This window comes from Mastomys coucha, unplaced genomic scaffold (assembly GCF_008632895.1).
Source record: "Mastomys coucha isolate ucsf_1 unplaced genomic scaffold, UCSF_Mcou_1 pScaffold12, whole genome shotgun sequence".
Taxonomy (NCBI): domain Eukaryota; kingdom Metazoa; phylum Chordata; class Mammalia; order Rodentia; family Muridae; genus Mastomys; species Mastomys coucha.
The window spans coordinates 70,190,466-70,211,270 of NW_022196894.1; the positions used below are offsets into that span (position 1 = coordinate 70,190,466).

A 20,805-nucleotide genomic window follows, 5' to 3' on the forward strand; every position below is an offset into this window, starting at 1 on the left:
TAGACATAAAACTATATCTGATATCTGACATACATAGAAAAAGGATTTTTTTCTCTGAGTTTATTTTTTAAAACGTGATATTGCTGTCTTCAAACTCTTAAAGACAAGCAATTCTCTTTGTAGGCCTTCTGTGTAGCTGGCACTATAGGCTTATGCCACCACACTAGTTGGAGGAGGATTTTTAAATTTTGTTTCTAAGAAGTCTCTTGTGGCTGATGTCACTGTTGATGTTGGCTAGACACTGTGCCTACAGAATATAGTAAATCATTTCCAAGCAAATATCCTGTGTGGAAGGATTGCTTCGGGATAAATGTAGTTAGCATAAGGGTTTGTATTCCTTTTTCCCAAATAAGTCTTTGAGGTTTGAGGAGAGCTGGCATTTTATAAAAGAAACAGTTTCTGGAACAGATTCCTAGGCAAGCTCCTGAGATTTGGGATGGAGACCACCCCAAGGCTTCGCTTGACTTAGTGGTTTGAACATTTATATTTCTCTTCTTGGATTCCCTTCGTATTGGAAAGTCATCTGCTCCCACACATCTAATTAATCATTTGGTTTTCCTTTATTGAAAGAAACCAAACTCTAGTCTAGATTTCATTTATTATCCAGTCAGCTCTGAGTTTCTAAGTCTGATTCTACTTCAGTTATTCTAAGGAGGAAAATGCTCCAATTTGACTTGGTATAGGAGGGAGCCTCCCTGGGCAGCCAGGAGCATGCCTGTTATTATACCTGGGTAATGACAGTGTTATCCATAAGTAAATTCATGAGTACATCACTCGGTCACAATCACAGGTTTTCTACCAAAATATATATAAGCTAGAACTTCAGTTTGACCAGATTGAACTCCAACTGTGTCTGCCAGCTTTGTATTTTGTCTTCTGTAAGTTAGCGAACATTTGAAAATATTTGACCTTATTTTCAATTATCCTATAATTTTTTAGTCAACTGTTAGGTTTTTCTACTAACCTTAAATTAAAAAAAGAAAAAGAAAAACAAAGAAGAAAGTACATTTATCTAGAAGTTAAGAGACCTAATTACTTTCTTCAGTTTTTATTACAATACTAACCATGAACAAATGACATTACATTTTCTTTTTTTAAAGAATGTTTCTATTGATATATTTATGATTCTATATATATATAGTATGAAGCATCTATTAAATAGGTTTTAATATGCTTTTATGATGTACTTTTGTAATTATCACATATATAACATTTTATATATAGATAGACATATATAGATACATATATACACACACACACACACACACACACACACACACATATATATATATATATATATATATATATATATATATATATATATATATATATATATATATATAAAACACACATACATACACATAGGGTTATCAGATACAATTGACCTGGAAATATGACAAAAAAGAAAATTATCTTTCCAAATATTTTTTTGAAAAGAACCATTCTCCTTGGTTCACAAGTAAACAAACAAACAAATAAGAAAACAAAGTCATAAATGTAGGATTGGTTCTAGCTGGGAAGAGGAGGGAGGTCACTAGGAATGGGAAAAGTGAATCAGAGAGAAATGAGTAATGGAGTCACACACCATCAAACACGTCATCCACCTGGATGAAGGCATCAGAGTAAACCCCACTATTACATCTAATTCATATATGCTCGTAAGAAAGCTTTTAGGAAGAAAAGACCCTTACTCCTGTAAGCTGTGTGGTGACATTCTTAGGTACCATCTGAACTTGAGTTTCAGTTCAGATTTGTTCTAGGGAGTGACCTTAAGTGACTAACGTAACAACTGAACTTTTAAGGGAACAAAGGCCACGAGGGTGCTGGCCATGAAAAGTAAGTTAAAGGATCCAAGCCCCGTAGAAGATGTTAGAAGTCTGGCATACACTGAGACAAGAGGGAATGATTCGAATTTTCAGACAACTGATAAGAAGTGGATTTGGAAAGTCTACACATTAAGTAAAAAGCCATACTCAGTACATATTGTTTGATTTTTTTTCTTTTTCCTGTGCAATGCCCAGCCCTGATGCAGGCTCCAACTCCCCACCCAAGCCTGCTCTGTCAGCATACATACCTTTCAGCTGCCATTGCCCTCAACGTAACTGATGCAATTTTCTGACACACTATTGACTGGTGGATGAAGTGGCCATTCATGTCTGTCTAAATCAAACAGTTTGGACAAAGCTGGCAGTATTTATAATGTCAGGATGAGCAGATGTTCGGAATTTGCCCTCATTTCCATATATATTCTGTTTGAACATGCCCTTGCCCATGTAAATGAAGGGGGCATGTGACTCCACTATTGCTTTAAATCCATTTCTATTCGAATAATTGGACTGAAGATTTTAAATGGCTCTAATTTGCATGGTAGCATTTCAGGAGCTTTTGAGGTAAATTAAAGTAATTTCAGCCCCTGCCTGTATCAGGAGATCTTGCATGTGCGTGATTAGACATCATTCACCTTGAAGCAGCTCTCAGTGAGAAAAGATAATATTTATTCATACAATAATTTTCGGGTATGATTTGAATGGAAAGGGTCAGCTTGTAGCTCAAGAATTCTTCTAAATGTAAGGATTAATTCCAGGTCTAGGTTAAGTAATAAAGCTCTTCACAATACAACTCTATTTCATTCTATAAATATGCACTTAGCAATTTCCCTTTAAATGAAGGGTGGGAGGTGGTCAGTTATTATACTGTGATGTAGGAAATGAAGGTAGGACCATGTAGGGAATGTGGTGAAATGATCTGACTCTGTATGTTTTGTTTCTTTAGAGCCACCACACTTTGTTGTAAAGCCTCGTGACCAGGTGGTTGCCTTGGGACGAACTGTGACTTTTCAGTGTGAAGCAACTGGAAATCCTCAACCAGCTATCTTTTGGAGGAGAGAGGGAAGTCAGGTATAACTATTTTCTAACCTTTCGTTTTTACTGAAAATATAAGTATTAGTTATTTGCGAAGAAAAAAATCAAAGGATTGTGAAATTATAGACCAATAAAATTAGCAAGAAATGAATTAGTCAAAAACCCCCAAAATGTTTAGAATGAAGAGGGAAGAGAAAGGGGGTCCCCGTTTCATTTCTTAGAGCTACTTTTCATGCCTTTATTTTTTTTTTGTTTGTTTGTTTTTTGGTTTTTATTTTTTGGTTTTTTCGAGACAGGGTTTCTCTGTGTAGTCTTGGCTGTCCTGGAACTCACTCTGTAAACCAGGCTGGCCTCGAACTCAGAAATCCGCCTGCCTCTCCGTGCCTTATTTTAATACTCAGAGTTGTGTGTATAAGCCATCATTTTGCCATATAAATGTTCCTTTTATTTTGAAACTGTCCACACTAATAAAGACTGGTCTATTCTCTATATATAATTCAGCTGCCTTTCCCATTATACAGCCATCTAGAATCACACACGAACAGGTTTAAGTATGCTTGAAATGAAACAGAGGTGAGGCTTATTCCATGTCTGTTCTCCAGAAGCTCAGGAATGGTTATATCTTCTGAAGTTCCAAACGATGTCAAATTCCCCTTAGCATCAGTACCATGTCCCCTAGAGTTCTATACTTTACTAGTCTTTAAGACTATCATGTGTACTTATGAGCTGCAGGTAGATCGTGTTTTCTAAACACTCTATAATCTAGAGTATTAACTCCTGTGTTATCAGGTTTCAGCATAATACGTAAAGCAAAGGCAGAGTTCAAATCTCTTCTTATCTCATCTCTGTGATTTTTTTTTTCCTTCTTAAATAAGGTGAAATACTTTGCTTGTAAAAATTGATCCTGTTTATTTTCGGTATGGTCAGCCCTTGGCCTGTTTTATTGCTGCTTGACTCAGGGTTGGGGATGTTGTGGTTCTGCTTCTAAAAGTTTTTATAAAATGCAAGCACATAGCTTACTGTGATCTTTTAAGAGTAGTGGTACCAACTTCAATTTCTTTTTTTTATTCTGGTTGACAAGCATCAGTTTGATTATAGCATATAGGCTGTCATTTGAATTCTACTATCTTGGTAGGTTCTAAGATACTCCATTTGGTCCCACAAAATTGTTTGCTGAGAACAAGTTAAAGACAAGAATTAATAGAACTAGAAGAATTGAGATTGGATTATGCAGGAATATCTTTATAGTAAAAATTGTAATCCACAAGATATCCTTTACAGTAGTGTGACTCTTCAACTGAATTAATTTCCAAAATTTTTAGTTACTTTGGTTCAACAGTGCAAATCATTTTGCATAGTCATTAAAACTTGTTCCACCAAGTATTATGTAACCCTTTACATAATGATTCTTGCTAAATAACATCAAAACATTAAAAGTAAAACACTATCCTTGGTTAGGAAAAGGTCAATATACTTGGTTTCCTGAAAAAAAACACGTGAAGTACAAACTTCTAAGGAATTGCATCTTTTTGTTCAATTCTACATGGGCTTCCAAACCTCCATAATATTCATTCTTATCTCCTAACAGGAGAACACCATATACCACTGCTAAGTGATAGATAAGTGGTCCAGAACAATAGTGATGGACAACAGGAAGAAATGCTTGTTATGGGGCTCAAATGGCATTCTTGAGTGTAGTTTATCGGAATTAGTTTAAATTCCCAATATGTTCATGTATTGTATTATTAGCCATTCATATGCAATGCAAGATTTTTGTTGTCATTTGCATAAATATATTTTAGTCTCAACATTTAGTCTCCTTGTATGTTCAATATTATTCTCAAACTGATGGTTATAAAAATGCATGTGAGTATTGAGAATTTTACCATTTTTTATATAATTTCATTTAGCTTTATATTATTAAACACTATGTTTAATATAATATGTATTTATACATGTGCACATCAATATATGTGGTTTGTGGTGAAAGAATATTTAGTTTATATATATGTATATATTAGCATGTATATTTGCAAATGTACACATTAACTTTGCCATACTATTCGGACCTAGCGGTTAACCTGTTTCTATTCTTTCCTCCCCAATTCTGGTTTTAGAATCTGCTTTTCTCCTATCAGCCTCCACAGTCCTCTAGCCGATTTTCAGTTTCCCAGACAGGGGACCTCACTGTTACAAACGTCCAGCGGTCTGATGTCGGTTACTACATCTGCCAGACTTTAAATGTTGCTGGAAGTATCATCACAAAGGCATATTTGGAAGTTACTGATGGTAAAGTAAAATATTTTCTTTCAAAATAACCCAGATTATTTTAGGATTTGAAAGCCTTGTGGACATTTTCGCATCAAATTCACACTCTTCCTTAATGGCTATTTTAGTGTAAACTAAAGAGGGTGTTCATACAGTAGCCACTCTATTATAAGTCTCTGTGTACTGATCATATTCCTAAAACTGCAGAGATTCTGCATGAATAATTTCATTCTGAAGAGCTCAACACAGGAAAGTGTTCAAGTTTCAGAGAAATGTAAAACAGGACAGTCTTAGAGAGTCTGTACACGCTCAATAGAGCCCAATATTTCTACTATTTTCTCTAAATGAAAAAGAATAAGAATTGTTCGTGATTTCAAAAGCTGACAAATAACAATATGATAGATTTTCTTCATAGTCTTGATTCATTCTATTTATCAATCCCCTAAACATGATCAGCTATTGCCAAATATATTATAAAGACATGGTAAGTGAGAAAAACTTCCAACCTATAAAATACAAGTAGTGATCTTCTGAAAATGTGGAAGAAATTATAAATTGCTTATAAATATGTTTATATGTGTGCACATATATATGTACATTTGTGATATAAGATTTTAGTTTATGAAATATATATTTATTTCATAAAATAAATGTCTATGAATATATGAAATAGATATTTAGATATATGTACATGTATTTTCTGTACATGTTAAGATACCTATGCATATACTAAATAAATATATTTTAGATGTATAAAAATATATTTACATGTATATAGCATGTGTAATATACATATTGATGCAGTACATTTGTATGCATTTATGAGTATGTGAGTATGTGATCAAGAAAGCATTACTGTAAACATCTTTGAAATTATAAGGACATGCTTTTTGTTTTCTATATTGAGTTTATTTAAAAACTTAAAATTATTCTGCAGTCCCAAGCAGCAGATTAAGGGTCCTAAAAAGCAAGCACTTCATTGTCTTTCAAGGAAAAAGATGGCACCAGAATAAAGGAAGAGAGGCAGAAGTAAAAGATGCCAGCTATGGCTTCTTTCCAGTTGACTGTGCTGCTTGTGTATCTTTTGTGTTTGTGAGTGGATGTGTGTAATGCAGGTGAAGGCCACAGGAAACTTCAGGTGCCTTCTACTTGTTACAGAGATGGAGTCTCTCATTGACTGGGGACTGGCCAGAAAGTCTAGGCTTGCTGGCTAGGGAGCTCCCAAGATCCTGCTGTCTTTGCCTCCCCAGTCCTAGGACTAAATGCCCACAAAATAGTTGCTCCATCATTATTTCTAGAAGAGACCATGCTCTTCACATTGAACTACATTGCCATTTTATTTAACTTCAGATGGGCATAGATAACTGCACAATACATAGTCTCTGTTCTGTTCCACAGGTCTGCTCGCTCTACTTCATAGAGACTTGGTTGTTGTAGCTTCAAGTCTTAAAGGCTGATGCAAGTCTTCAACTTTTAGTTTCTTATTTTAGTTTTACTAAACTGGCCAAAAAGAAAATCACATAAGAATATATACCCTAGTCAGGGCTGGAGAGATGACTCAGCAGTAAAGAGCATTGTGTGCTCTTCCAGAGGTCCGAGTTCAATCCGCAGCAACCACATGGTGGTTCACAACCATAAGTAATGTGAGCTGATGCCCTCTTCTGGCACGCAGAGGTAGATGCAGATAGAGCACATATGCATAAAATAAGTAAATGAATCTTTAAAAAAAGACTAAATATTCTACTCAAAGTTGTAAGTTTTTTATTTTGATTCTTCATAATATTAAATCATCCACTTAGAAATTATGTAGATCCCATATGTATCTCAATTTATTTAGTTTTTCTTTAATATCACTCAATAATGTCTGTCGTTTTCCAAATATAAGTTTTGCATGTGCTTTCTAATTCCACCTGCCTTTTTTGATGTGTCTATATGTGAGTTTAAATTTTCCATTACTGAGTGGTTTGAAGAAAGTGCTTATTTGTGCAGTTAAATTTTTGTGTATAAACTTTTCATCAAGCAACCTTGGTAAATTTCTTCATTTTTCTAAGGTTTTCATGTAAATTATTCTGAAATTTTTATGTGCAAAATCTAGCAACTAAAAACTGAAAGTCCTACTTATTTATATAGAGAATATATATAAATAATATAATCTACATATTTTCTTTATAAACGAAGAAGTATATATTATATACCCCTTGTCTCCCTTTCTCATCCTCATTGTCTGTGCCATGAGTAGGACTGTAACTGTAGACATATTCTTCTTTATTCTAACTTTGAAGGAAAACATTCAAGTTTCCCAAGTTGAGTTGGATTTTGTAGCTAACACTGAGTGTGGCAGATTTCTCCGGATTGCTTTTTTTAGAAGAGTAGCCTGGAGGTCTCAGGATTAGTGTCCTTCAGTGTGCTATACAGTACACGCTTGACACTCCGAAGGCTCTGTTCTGAATACCATGATGCTTGCGTGTTTCTCTATACAGTGCTGCTCTGGTGTCTTCCTTTGTTGCACATGTATACTATCTTGAATTTCACTTTCTACAGGGACTTTGCCCTAACACACCAAATATGAGTCCTATGCCTCCAACCCTGCCATCTGTACACAGGTTTATCCCATAATTCCATATGTTTCATCCTATATCTTGTGTTCCTCTGTTATTCATTCCAATCCAAGTTTCATGAAATTTGAGCCATTTTCTGTTTAGTCAAGTCAATATTTGCCTAGTATCCACCCTAGATCTAATATAATAGATGCTTAGTAGATATTGTTGAGTGAGTATCAGGAAGAAAAACAAAACATAAACAAAATAACAGCACGTACAAAAAGCAAGAAACAGCTAGCTCCTAGGGAGAATACCAAACCAGGATTGTCTCTGTCATAAAACTTCATTATCTTATACTTACCTATGGCACATCCTATACATTATACTGAAAATGCGTTTGTGGTCCATGCTGTGCATTATAGCCATTAGATCATAATCATGAGGACCATCTAATAGAAAGTATAGTTCTAAAAATTGCTCATACACTTATAATTGCAACTTTGTATGGCTATCTATGAAATAAGATATAACTGCTGAACTTTTCCCAAATATCTCTATTCTCATAATTAAAAGCAAAGATTTTTAGGTCAAGGAAATGGCTCACTCCATAAACTGTCTGCTGTATATTCCTTTGAGTCTGAGTTTGGATCCTCAAACCCCCCATAAAAAGCCCATCAGGGGCACAAGTCTGTAAGTGCAGAACTTTGCAGACCAGTTTCAAGTCTTGCCAATAAGTAAGTTCCAGGTTCACAGGAGACCCTGACCCAAAAAAAATGTGAAGAGCAATAGTGGAAGATACCCAAAGTAGAGCTCTGGTCTGCACAGTACAAACACACCCACATCCACACCCACACCCACACACACCCATGGATTTGTCCTTTATAGCTATGGCCATAATCATAGCGAATCCTGACAATGTCAATTTTTTTATACTACCAAACCTGTTGACCGGTTTGCTTGTAGACATAGTATGTTCTCCATATTATTGGATTTGTCTTCTTGACCTTCTGTATTGTTGGCAAATCCCAGGGAAAGGCAGAATAAAGCATAAGGCAGGAGGGAAGTAGCGGCAGCCTCTGGTGACGCCTGCACCTGACGCTCAGCCTTACTGACATTGTACAAAGCATGTGTACATTTGTATCTGCTCACTGCTAGATTACAATGAAAATAAAGATTACCAAACAACAACAATATTCAAAACTACTTGTTTACATTTCTGATAAGCCTAGTAGGCAGTAAAGCAAGACTGTTCTCCAGCTCCTTTTGTATTTAGACAAGTTGCTTGACTTTAAAGTTTCAGTCTCTAATTCCTAAAAGGAATATTTATAATACTGTATCCCTAAAATCTCCCATTTTTAATAGATAGCTTTTGAAAGCACTTGAAAATAGATGACAATCGAAATATTTACTTTGATGTTCGTTGGTGTACACATATGCATTTTTCATACATGAACCACTCAATAACTATAGTTTTTACTGAAAATCCATATGACTCACTTCATTACACATTTCCAATTCTTGCACTCTCTGTTCTATTGCCTGATGTTTCTTTTGCATAATTCCAGTGTAAGGTATTAAACACTGGTTTGAAATCTGTCTTACAATCTGTAAATTTAGATTTTACCTATCAGTGGGCCGTGTTGTTGATATAAACTAAAGCATTTCATTAGTATTTTATACCCATTGATGAATACACTGTGGTTTTGTTTTCTGAGCCTAGAAGTGTGAAAGTGTTTTAATGAAGTCTTATATTTGCAGCTCTGATTTACATATTAGCTTTTGTATAGTACTTGTGAATGTTTGGCCTTTTGCAGTTCCCTAAGCACATTCATTGACTACTATTTTATCTCAGGATTCACTGAGTACTCCTGACCTGCTTTGAACAAGTTTCAGTGCCTTCATTTTATAGATTTAAAAATGTGGAGAAATTGGGCGAGATGGCTCAGTGGATAAAGCATCCCTGCAAATGAGAGGACCAGCATTTGGATCCTCAGAGCCCATGTAAAAGCCCCTTGCAATCCCAGGACTCAGAAGGCAGTAACACGGGATCCCTGAGGGATGTTGGTACCTAGACTAGCCTGTATTGTGATACTCCTAATTCAGCAAGACACTTTGACCCATTAAATAAAATGGAGAGCAGCCAGGCAGTGGTGGCTCACGCCTTTAATCCCAGCACTTGGGAGGCAGAGGCAGGCAGATTTCTGAGTTCGAGACCAGACTGGTCTACAGAGTGAGTTCCAGGACAGCCAGAGCTATACAGAAAAACTGTGTCTCAAAAAAAACTAACTAACTAACTAAATAACTAACTAACTAACTAAATAAATAAATAAATATGGAGAGCAATGAGGGAAGAGACCAGACTCAACCTTTGGTCTCTACATGCATGTTCATGCTCATGCATGGACACAGGACATACACCACACATATACACAAGCAAACAACACAAACAAAAAAGTGGGGATTTAAAAACTCACCACAAGACACATGGCAGATGATGGAAATATCTTCTTATTGCTTTGTTTTTGTTACCTACCCAGTAGAAATGGTGCAGACATAACTGACAGAGGAAGAGAACCCATCAGTAAACCCGGTTAGGGTAGGATTGGGGAGGTATACCTGATCCCTTGTAAAGCAACTCTGGGCAATCAGATCTAAGTTATAATAGACCCCTGACATTTGATGACTTCTAAATATAGCAAGTCTACCAAATGTGAGCCATCTTAGCACTAGATGTACTGAGAATCAATTGGAGTGAAGCACTCTGTTACTAATTCAATTAATGTCTGGAAGTATCTGTTCATTCTGATAATCAATGGAACACAGGTGGTCTTATAAATGCCCAGTGGATTTACCAGGAAGGATCTGCAATTCGTCCATATATAATACAGAGAGGATGTCTAAAAGCCTGAGTGAAGGAATTGTTGGCTTCCCTTTCCCTCCAGTGTGGTATCTAAACCACTTCTGCCAAGCTTAAATATTCAGCCTTCTCATTTCCTCGCTCTACTGGCAAACTTCACACCAGTAAAGATGGCAAGGAGGGGAACTGGATGCGCAGGGTGCAAACGCATAGCTGCTGATTTCACTTAATTGCTTTCTTTTTATGGGAATGCATAAAACTAATAATTATTGCATGATAAACGAGGAACAAATTGAAGTGTGACTCCAGCTTGTGAAAATCTTTGGTGCATAAAACTTTGAACATGACACATCCAGATTCGCAAATTAATGCATCCAAAATTTAGTTCCTCTGGCAGCCAGACTCCTTCAGTCAGACAACTTGTTACAATTCTTTCTCATATATTTGCATCTTTTTTTCTTTTTAAACTCTGAGATCCAGAATTTTAAAGCTTAATAATTGAAAACAATTTCCTGAAATTAAACAAACAACTTGAATTCGTTTTAAAGGAATCTAAGTATGCTAAGTGGTCTCAATCAGGAGATGGGAACGTTTTTCTAATTTTGTACTTCTTCCTCTATATTTATTTTAGAGTCTCACTAAAATAGTGACTTTAAGACATAACAGTTTTCACGTGTTTTATATTTTACAATAATTTTATTTAATTAAAATAAAATCTTTCTTCTTTAGTCCTTTTTCAATAGGTTTAAGTTAGTATTAAAAACAGTCTCGCTATGTGGTGGTACCTTTGATCCCAGCACTTGGAAGACAAAGACAGATGGAGTCCCAGGTTTGAGGCCAGCCTGGTCAACATAGTGAATGCCTAGATAGCCAGGGCAACACAGAGAAATCCTATTTTGAAAATTAGATGAATGGATTGATGGATGGATGGATGGATGGATGGGTGGGTGGGTGGGTGGGTGGATGGACGGACGGACGGACGGACGGACAGAGGGTTTTATGAATGCTATGTCTCTGTTGTGGCTTATCTTTTTATTTGCCTGTTTTATAAACCAAAAATGAAAGAAGGCATGGAGTTGTATAGATGGAGAGGTGGGGTGGATCTAGGAGGAAAAGAAGGGTAAATTGTAAGCTGAATATATTGTGTGGGAAAAAGTATATTTTCAGTTAAAAGAAAACAAACAGTTTTGACTGAAATGCATTTGCCATGTGTGTTTATTCTAAGCATGTGTGCCATGCGTGGATGTCAACCTCACTTATCTCTCTGGATTAGCCACCAACAATATGATATTGAGTAACTTTCCAGTGACTCTGAATCCATTATAGAGTGGTGATGATATTTTTTAACCCATGTGTATATTTCAGTAGAAAAAAAATCATCCCAACATCCTAGACATAGCTCAATGGATAAAAGGCTTGCCGCACAAGGGTGGAGAATGGAGTTTGTGTGCCTACAACCAATATAAAAGCTGAGTGGGTGAGGTGTTGAGCCTGTAATCCAAGCATTCAGGAGATTGGAGGGGATTTCCTGGAAAGCGGCTGTCTGGACTGGCCAAATCTAAAATCGTGCTTCAGGAAGAGGCTGCTTCATAAGTAAAGCAGAGAGCGATATTAAGGCGCCCAACATCAACTTCTGGACTCTGCACTCACATGCATGGGCATGCATGCATGCTTAGCCACATGTGTGCTCTCACACACACCCTGCACATATGTGGATACATATGCACAAAAATACAAATATCCCAAACTGATGTGCACACACACACACACACACACACACACACACACACACCATCCCAAAAGAAGAAAGAAGAGAAAGAAAAGAGGGAAAGAAACAAGGGAGGGAAGGAAGGAAGAAGGAAGATAGCAGACCATTCTGAGATTAAAAAAAAAAAAAGACACCAAGTTCAATTCTATTTGTTTATAAATGAAAGTCCAATGCACCTTTTAAAATTCAAAATTGTCAAACATTCTGCATGGTAGCATCATTTCATGGTGATGGTGGTGGTTGTTAGAGACAAAACAATTATGAAATCAGGTTGACCTGGGTTCATTCACTAAAATCTGTCTCATACATTTCTATGGGATAAATGTGTTAAATGGTTCTGTTTCTTGTGCTTCTTCATGTTTACAGTATTCTGTTCTCATCATTATGAACCTTCTTCACCAGCCACAGCCTTTATTCAATTTCTGAACACTTAGATCAGTCCCTAGATAATGCAGCATGCTCAGATCTAGTTGGTCATTTGAAAGGCATACATTGTATCTCATTTTAATATTCCTAATCAGTGCATCATGTAAATGCATTCTGAATAATGCATGTCTCCACTTTAATTACTTGTTTAATTATCTTTAGTTTTTTTTTTTTTCTTCAAAAGCCTACAGCAATGGCTGTTGCTCAGATGATTAGAAAATTGCTTCCAGTTGCAGAAATCTATTTCCTGTTGTTTCTTTTGGCAGTGATTGCAGACCGGCCTCCCCCAGTCATTCGACAAGGTCCTGTGAATCAGACTGTAGCAGTGGATGGTACTTTAATCCTCAGCTGTGTGGCCACAGGCAGTCCAGTGCCCACAATTCTGTGGAGGAAGGATGGAGTCCTTGTTTCAACCCAAGATTCTCGGATCAAACAGCTGGAGAGTGGCGTGCTGCAGATCCGCTACGCTAAGGTAACTTGCAAAGACATCGTGGACTTCCTGCTTGGGACCACTTTATTTTTATAGTCAGCAACTAGCATTGAAATACAGTCCCCTAGATGAAATACTAAATAAAAATACTAATACATTTTAATGGGCTGCATCATTCGTTCAGACATGCCACCAAGCCTGCCTGAGGTGATTTGACTCATCACTTAGATTATGGCAAGTAATTTAAGGTCCTATGGAGAAGGAAGAAAACGCTTTGGAAGACATTGAAGAAAGTGGTTGGGGACCTGAGAGAGGGAGTGTGCCTTCTGTGTGTGCATGTGTGGGAGCCCATGCGTGTGCGTGTGCGTGCGTGTGTGTGTGTGTGTGTGTGTGTGTGTGTGTGTGTGTGTGTGTGTGTGAGATCATGCAGGCATTTTGTAAGTATTCAGCAAGGTATATTTTCTAGTATTGTTTTATTTTCTAGTATTATTTTTATTGTTTTATTGCACAGTGGACTCATCGAGCAGTGTTTCTGTCGTTTCTATTTGGCCCAGCATTCTGCAATCACAGAATATCATACATATGTATAGTGCTTATAAAAGCCATGCACGAACTCAGTGCCCATTTCAAATCATAATGCTACGTGATTTAAAAAAAAAAAAAAAGAAGAAGAAGAAGGAAAAAAAAAGCTCACAGATTAATGGAAACAAATGTAGGAATTTACCATCCAGGGTCATCTCACATCTGTTCCTTTAGGACGCTTTTACATTGTTTTGAGTTGGATTTTCTTTTGAGGTCTTGTTGAGACAAGCTTTTGAGGCATATGAAACAAGGGAGTGATCAGCAGTCTTTTCCATGGCCTGGATTGGTATCGTGGGTGGTTTCTTTGGTTTGGTGTGCCACAGGGGTTGCCGTAGTGTTGTTCCTCTTTATGGCAACCATTGCAACCTTGTTCTTGCTCTTGCCAGAGCCAGATGAGAATGTTATCTGAAGATAAGAGTTGTTACATTAATCAGAAGGATACGGCTTTAGCATGCTGCTCCCAGTTTTAGGTTAAGCCAGAGTTTACTTTTGGCTTCAGTTTTCAGAAGGGAGAACGCTTGTTCCATCAAGGGTTTTGGGTTTATGTCTGAGACTGACTTAAGTTTTATAGTAAGGGGGGAGGCGTGTAAAGTGGACAATTTAAGAATTTAACACAATACCATATAATTTGTATTTTCCTAATCTTTGATGCTAAACCTAGTTTGTTAAAGAGATAGATAGGTAGATAGATAGATAGATAGATAGATGATAGATAGACCACAAGATAACCATATAAAGGCTCTTTATTTCGTCTTCATACAATATTTTCCTTTATGTTTCAAAAAAAAATATATTCAATTACAAGGACATTTCTGGTTTGCAGATTTTAATGTAGTTATCTGTATTTGTAGGCTATTGATGAACCTGTAATTGTTTTTCCAGCCCAGAAAGATCTTGATGATTCCAAATATTTCTTTTCCATGTGCTTTCGCAGCTGGGTGACACAGGTCGGTACACCTGCACAGCATCAACCCCCAGTGGTGAGGCCACGTGGAGCGCTTACATCGAAGTCCAGGGTAAAGTTATACATTTCCTCTTAAAGCCGAAGTCCTGATCCACAGGAAGGCAAGTTCATGTATCGCCTGCGTTCATGTGCCAGTTTTTGTATGTATAAATTGTTTTTCTCCTTCCACTCTCATTAGAATTTGGAGTTCCAGTTCAACCTCCAAGACCCACGGACCCCAATTTAATCCCCAGTGCCCCCTCAAAGCCGGAAGTTACAGATGTTAGCAAAAACACAGTCACTTTATCGTGGCAGCCAAACTTGAACTCAGGAGCAACCCCAACATCTTATATTATAGAAGCCTTCAGGTACAGTAAGAGGGGTTCTTGTAAGCCCCCCCTTTTTTTTGCTTTTTTTTCTTTTCTGTTTTTCCTTTTTTTGTTTTTTTCATCCCGTGTTCCTATTCTAATGAGTGTATCTCTCCTTAGCCATGCATCTGGTAGCAGCTGGCAGACCGTGGCAGAAAATGTGAAAACAGAAACATTTGCCATCAAAGGCCTCAAACCCAACGCAATTTACCTTTTCCTTGTGAGAGCAGCTAATGCATATGGGATTAGTGATCCAAGTCAAATATCAGATCCAGTGAAAACACAAGGTAAATATTGATTGAATGAAACACCTACTTGTCCTTAGATGTTATCATTACAGTGGTATAATTTTTGTGTTACCTGTTAAGTAGCACATTTGCAAACTTACTTTTTTTTTTTATTTTACTGCACAACTCGAACTATACTTTTCTGAATTGAGACTATCAAGATGAATAACACACGGAATTGCTCCTCCTAGGATTACAAATCCACTAAAAATACTCTGATTCTATTTGTATATTCTTTTCAATTTTGTGAATTTTAAGCCAAGTATCTTAATCCTATCACGGTTCTATTTGAAATTGAGTAAATTCGTTGGGGGACAAAATTCAGTTCATATAACCTCCAAGATAATTTTTCAGAATTCCCACCGGAGTTAACTCATGTCATGTGAAAATCACCCAGAGGCAGAGGCAGGCGACCATTGGAAACTCTGTCTTTGTGCCTCTGTGTAATCAACATCCTGAAAGCCATGGAGAATATATTGTGGGCCTTTGGTTGTTTTTGTATGAGGCATGATATGAAACTTTTAAATGGAAAATAAAGTATATTTTGATGAAAGCTGGGTGGAAATGAGAGATCAAAACTGGAACTATTTAAAGCCCACTACCACATGGAAATCAGAAATGCTGCTCACTGGGCCGTCCTTCTCAATATATGTCCCTTCGCTTCTTTTGTAGATTGACATTTTCATCTTTTGACAGATTTTATTTCCTTTCTACCCTCATATTCTTTCTATTATTTTAATATTCTCCTAGAAGGAAAATATTATTTTCATATTCTCCTTGAAGGAAAAGTTTTACTTATTGGAATCCATCTTTAACTTTTCTTTAAACCTATTATCATTATAATTAAAGTATGCTTGTTTTTGTCTTAGCAAACGTGATTCAAGAGGTGATTAGAAAGGTATAATTGTTTCCCCCCCACACAAGAACATGAACTCCAAGTTAACATTTCCAAAGGAAGGAAACATGGACTAGTTATAGTGACAGAAACAATCACACACAAAGCATCCAAAGACTTAAACCGCTTTCTTGTTGGTATGGGAGAGCAGACGGCAGCAGTGTTACGTAATCTTTTAGAGTTCATCTAAATAGTTGTTTGGGGAGAACATTTTGCTTTTGAAATCTCCGAGTATGTAAAGCCGAGTCGCCGGACACACCCATGTCTGCTCCTTGTGGATTGAATTCAACACACCCAGATGCCTGCCTTTGCTAGTGTGAGTCACCTGCTCAGGAGCCTTAATAGACTTGGATCCTGCCTTGAGGCGGTGTGAGGTTTGCCATATCAGATACGCACTGGTAAAGAATGTAGAAACGACAGCAGCCTCTAACTGAGTTTAAACTTCCCTCCCCAAGGGGGGAGGGGGGGGGTTTCTACGTACCTATCCTCTGTCTCTTTCCAGTGGAATCTAAATGCCAGTGTTGATGGCTGACTTAATGCTGTTCTTCCATACTCATGGGAGGGGCTTGGGGGCATCCTCCTTTGTAAATGACAATATTTTTTGTATGTATTATGAAGATCATTTTTCCTTTTATTTGGGATAAAACAACCCTCTCAAGATGCATCATTAGTAAAAAAGTATAAGAAAAGGAATCTACTCCTGAGAGGCTCTGACAGTACCTGACTAATACAGATGTAGAGGCACACAGCCATCCATTGAACTGAGTACAGGGTCCTCAATGAAGGAGTTAGAGAAAGGTCCTATGGAGCTGAGGGGTTTGCAGCCCCTTAGGACGAACAACAACATGAACTAACTAGTACCCTCAGAGCTCCCAGGGTCTCAACTACCAACCAAGGACTGCACATGGAGGGGTCTGATTGTTCTGGCAGCATGTGTATAGTAGAGGATTGCAAATTTGATCATCAATAGGAGGAGAGGACCTAGGCCCTGTGAAGGTTCTGTGCCCCAGTGTAGGGGAATGCCAGAGGCAATAAGTGGGAGAGGGTGGGGTGGCAGGCATGGGGAGCGGGGAGGCAACAGGGGTTTGTTTTTGTTGTTTTTGTTTGTTTCTTTGTTTTTTGGAGGGGAAACTGGGAAAGGAGAAATTTACATGTAAATAAAGAAAATTAAAAAAAAAGAAGAAAAGGAATCTATGTCAACCAGGAGACTGACTAGAGAAATATACATACCATTTTGAAATAAAGGATATTTTCCTGTCATCTCCTCAGTCGAGCCATGTGGTGCTGAGCAAGTTGATCAGTCCTAAATGTCATATACCTCCTTGAGTACAAAGTGAGGCTAACTAAACTCACTTCCCTAGAGTTGACAAGGATTATTACTAATTATTAATAATGCATGCAAGATTTTTTCTAAGTCATCGCAAACATGTGTTTCTTTCGGCATCTAAACTAAGAATAAAGAAGGTTCATAGAAAAATTCAGCTATCATAACAGTACAAAAAGTAGCAAGTGAAGCCAAATGAGAGGATCAATTAAATATATCGTGACAGCTTGGAATGATGAGCCAGCACTAACAAGATTAAAATTAATAGAGCAAATTAAAAAATCTGGTACTTGAATTATGGTTTGAAAAATTAACTATAAAAGGCTGGAATGAGTGGCCTGGCTTAAGGAGGGGGGTGTTCATCAGGGTTCAGTGAAGTGCGCAGACTCCAGTTGAAACCAACTCTAAGATCTGTCTGCGTTCACTGAATGAGGTACTTGCCAAATGAACAAAGGTCACCCTTACTGGGATTTTCAGAACTAGGTCAGAGTCAAGTCATCTTTGCCCTGTAGTTTGAACTGCTGAGATCATAAATTGTGTAACGCACTAGATGTGAACACTACATTTGCAGGTTGACTCTGAAAATGTTGTTTTATTTTGGTTGGAACTGTACTATGAATCAAACCCAGGGTCTCAGTCCCAAGATCCCACCAAGCCCCGACCACTGAGCTCTACCCCCAGCCCCGACTCCATAGTCTGCTAGGAGGAGACCAGTGACAAGACTTGGTGAATGAGTGGCTGAAAAATCAATCCTAATAAAAGAAATTCAAGAATCTTGATATGCCTAAGCCAGAGCCAAAAATCCTATAAAGACTATGAGATCCTCTTCTTACCATCTTACGTGACTATAATGGAGAAGACAGGCCTCTCTCTCCTCACTCCAGACAACAGCAGAGGACCATTCAGGAGAAGTAACTAAGGCACAGTTCATTGTTTAGATCTTGGTCTGCCACTGAGACACAGAATAACCTACATCAGGATAATGGCACAGACTTGGCAGTGAACCTGGCAACACTTGGTTCTGCAAGGAATAGCAGCTGTGTGGCTGTCAGATAGGGGTTGTGTGGATCTTGTCAGAATGCAGGGCCATTCTGACCCCATAGGCCCTATCCTTGAGCAATTCTTGAACCTTAAATGTGACAACTCAGACAAGTAGTAGAGTTCTTGCCGAGAGTGCATAAGGCCCTGGGTTGGGCTGATAAGAGAGAGGGTGCTATCTTCCCCAAGTCACCTGAGCTGCGGTCACCCTGAGGGAAGGTGCTCGGACAGATCCAGGGTTTGTTTCTATTTTCCTGTTCCTTCTGCTCCCCTCTCTCCTTGGAGTTGGTAACTTAAGGCAGAGCAGCAATGGAGAGCACAGAGAGAAAAGAAAATGCGCCTGAGATGGCCTAGTAACAGCGAGTGTTTTCTCCATAGCATTGTCTACATTGCTATACGCCAGCATTGGGATGGCAGTATAGGGAAATGGGAAAAGGGGGAGGTCAGAAATTATCCTAACACAGTTATTTTTATCATCTTGCTCATTTATTTATTTTTAGTTTTGTTCTGTTACGTTTTGCTTGTTCACAAAAAAGGACTCATTGTGTAGCTTTGACTATCTTGAACTCACTATGTAGACCAGGCTGGCCTCAGATTCACAGAAATCCACCTGTGTCTGCTTTCCAAGTGCTGGGATTAAAGGCGTGTACCACCATGCCCAGCCATTTTCCTTATTTATAAACTTATTTTTAGGTGGGGCATACAGACAGCCAGGTGGCTCAAATGTTTAATAATGGTTGCCCCATCCATCCTCTATGCCATTCATCTTGGTTCTCAGGACTCCACAAATATCATTTAAATAATCATAGTTTTGTTTCCTTCTTTTTTGGGGGGGGAATAGGGGGGCAGGTTTGAGACAGGGTTTCTCTGTGTAGCCCTGGCTGTTTCACTCTGTAGACCAGGCTGGCCTCGAACTCAGAAATCCACCTGCCTCTGCCCCCAAGTGCTGGGATTATCCTGGGAGAGGGGTATTTGATCATTTAGCAAACTTTGGCTGTTGTGTTTTTGTTTTGTTTGTTTTTGTTTGTTTTTTGTTGTTGTTTTTAGGTTGTAACACACGTAAAATGCATATGTCAAAATATAATAGTCTATATACTACATCTTTTACTACTTGAATCAAAAACACACCTGTAAGTAAGAAGGCCTCTTTAGGAGGAGACAGTTTTTGCTGAGTATAGAGTTTAATAAATTTAGTAAAACAGTTCCATGCCCCCCAAAATAGTACAACATAAAGGACCCTAGTGGCTGTTCACTTCTTACTGCGTTGCTCATCTCTGAAACATTTTAGTATTCATGAGACTGCAAACACATTATTAAATCTTATAGACCATATAGTAAACTAAACCACTGTCGATGAAAATGACGCTAAGTGCGCTTCTCTGGCACCTAACCAGACTTGCCAGAGCAGACCTTCCCCATAGCTTCCATGGCTTCCCCGGTGCAGTGTTTCCTTGCTGGCCGCCTTCGGTGTGAGGATGCCCAGGTTTCTCCTAGGAGATGTGCGGCTCAGCTGCTTTCCACGCTCAGTCTCCCCTGACTGGTTTGCAAGCTTTTCATTTCCCACCGGCTCAGCTGCAATTCGCTTTCCCTTTCTTCCTTGAATAGTTAGGATCCGTGCAGAAGGCTGAAACAAACTCAGTCAGCCCAGTGCCCTAAGGCTCAGCAGCGTAATGATCATTACATGGTATGAGGCTCTCTTAAAAATTACTGTTTGCCACTGTTATCTTTGCCTCTTGCCCTTCTCAGCTTTCACGGGTTTCCTGCATGTTCTGTCTCTCCCCTTCCCCCTTGTGTTTCTCTTCATCTGATCCCGATGAAAAGGTTAAGCTGTTATGGGTGGAGAGATAGCTAAGAGCCCTGGCCCTGAAAGCACGAGGCTGTATGTTTGAAAAGGCCGACCGTGACCACATAGTCCTGTGGTTATGGGGGATGGTCAGAGACATGAGGATCACTGATGAGCTTTCTGACTGTCAGCCTAGCTCCAGGCTGAGACCCCATGTCAAGGGAATAAGGCAGAGAGTGATAAAGCAAAACACCTGATGCCCTTCCTCAGCCCTGCAGATATACACACATGTGCACACACACACACACACACACACACACACCTACGCACATACACACATACAAATGTGTGCATTATTTTTTTTCTTCTGTATTCAGGCTGCCTTCACGGTTCTACTGGTTCTTCTTTTCTTTTCTTTTCTTTTTTTTTTTTTTT

At 38.2% G+C, this 20,805-nt stretch overlaps 1 protein-coding gene across 10 annotated transcripts in view; it reads left to right on the forward strand.

Annotated features, from left to right (window-relative positions):
• Positions 1-20,805, forward strand: part of Robo1 (roundabout guidance receptor 1) — a 1,018,630-nt gene that overhangs the window by 930,768 nt on the left and 67,057 nt on the right. For all 10 annotated transcript variants that reach the window (XM_031364239.1, XM_031364236.1, XM_031364243.1 and 7 more), the window contains 6 exons: positions 2,773-2,897; positions 4,979-5,150; positions 12,987-13,192; positions 14,667-14,748; positions 14,875-15,043; positions 15,164-15,330. In XM_031364239.1, coding sequence (XP_031220099.1) covers positions 2,773-2,897; positions 4,979-5,150; positions 12,987-13,192; positions 14,667-14,748; positions 14,875-15,043; positions 15,164-15,330 — 921 coding nt within the window. The remainder of the gene's footprint in view (positions 1-2,772; positions 2,898-4,978; positions 5,151-12,986; positions 13,193-14,666; positions 14,749-14,874; positions 15,044-15,163; positions 15,331-20,805) is intronic.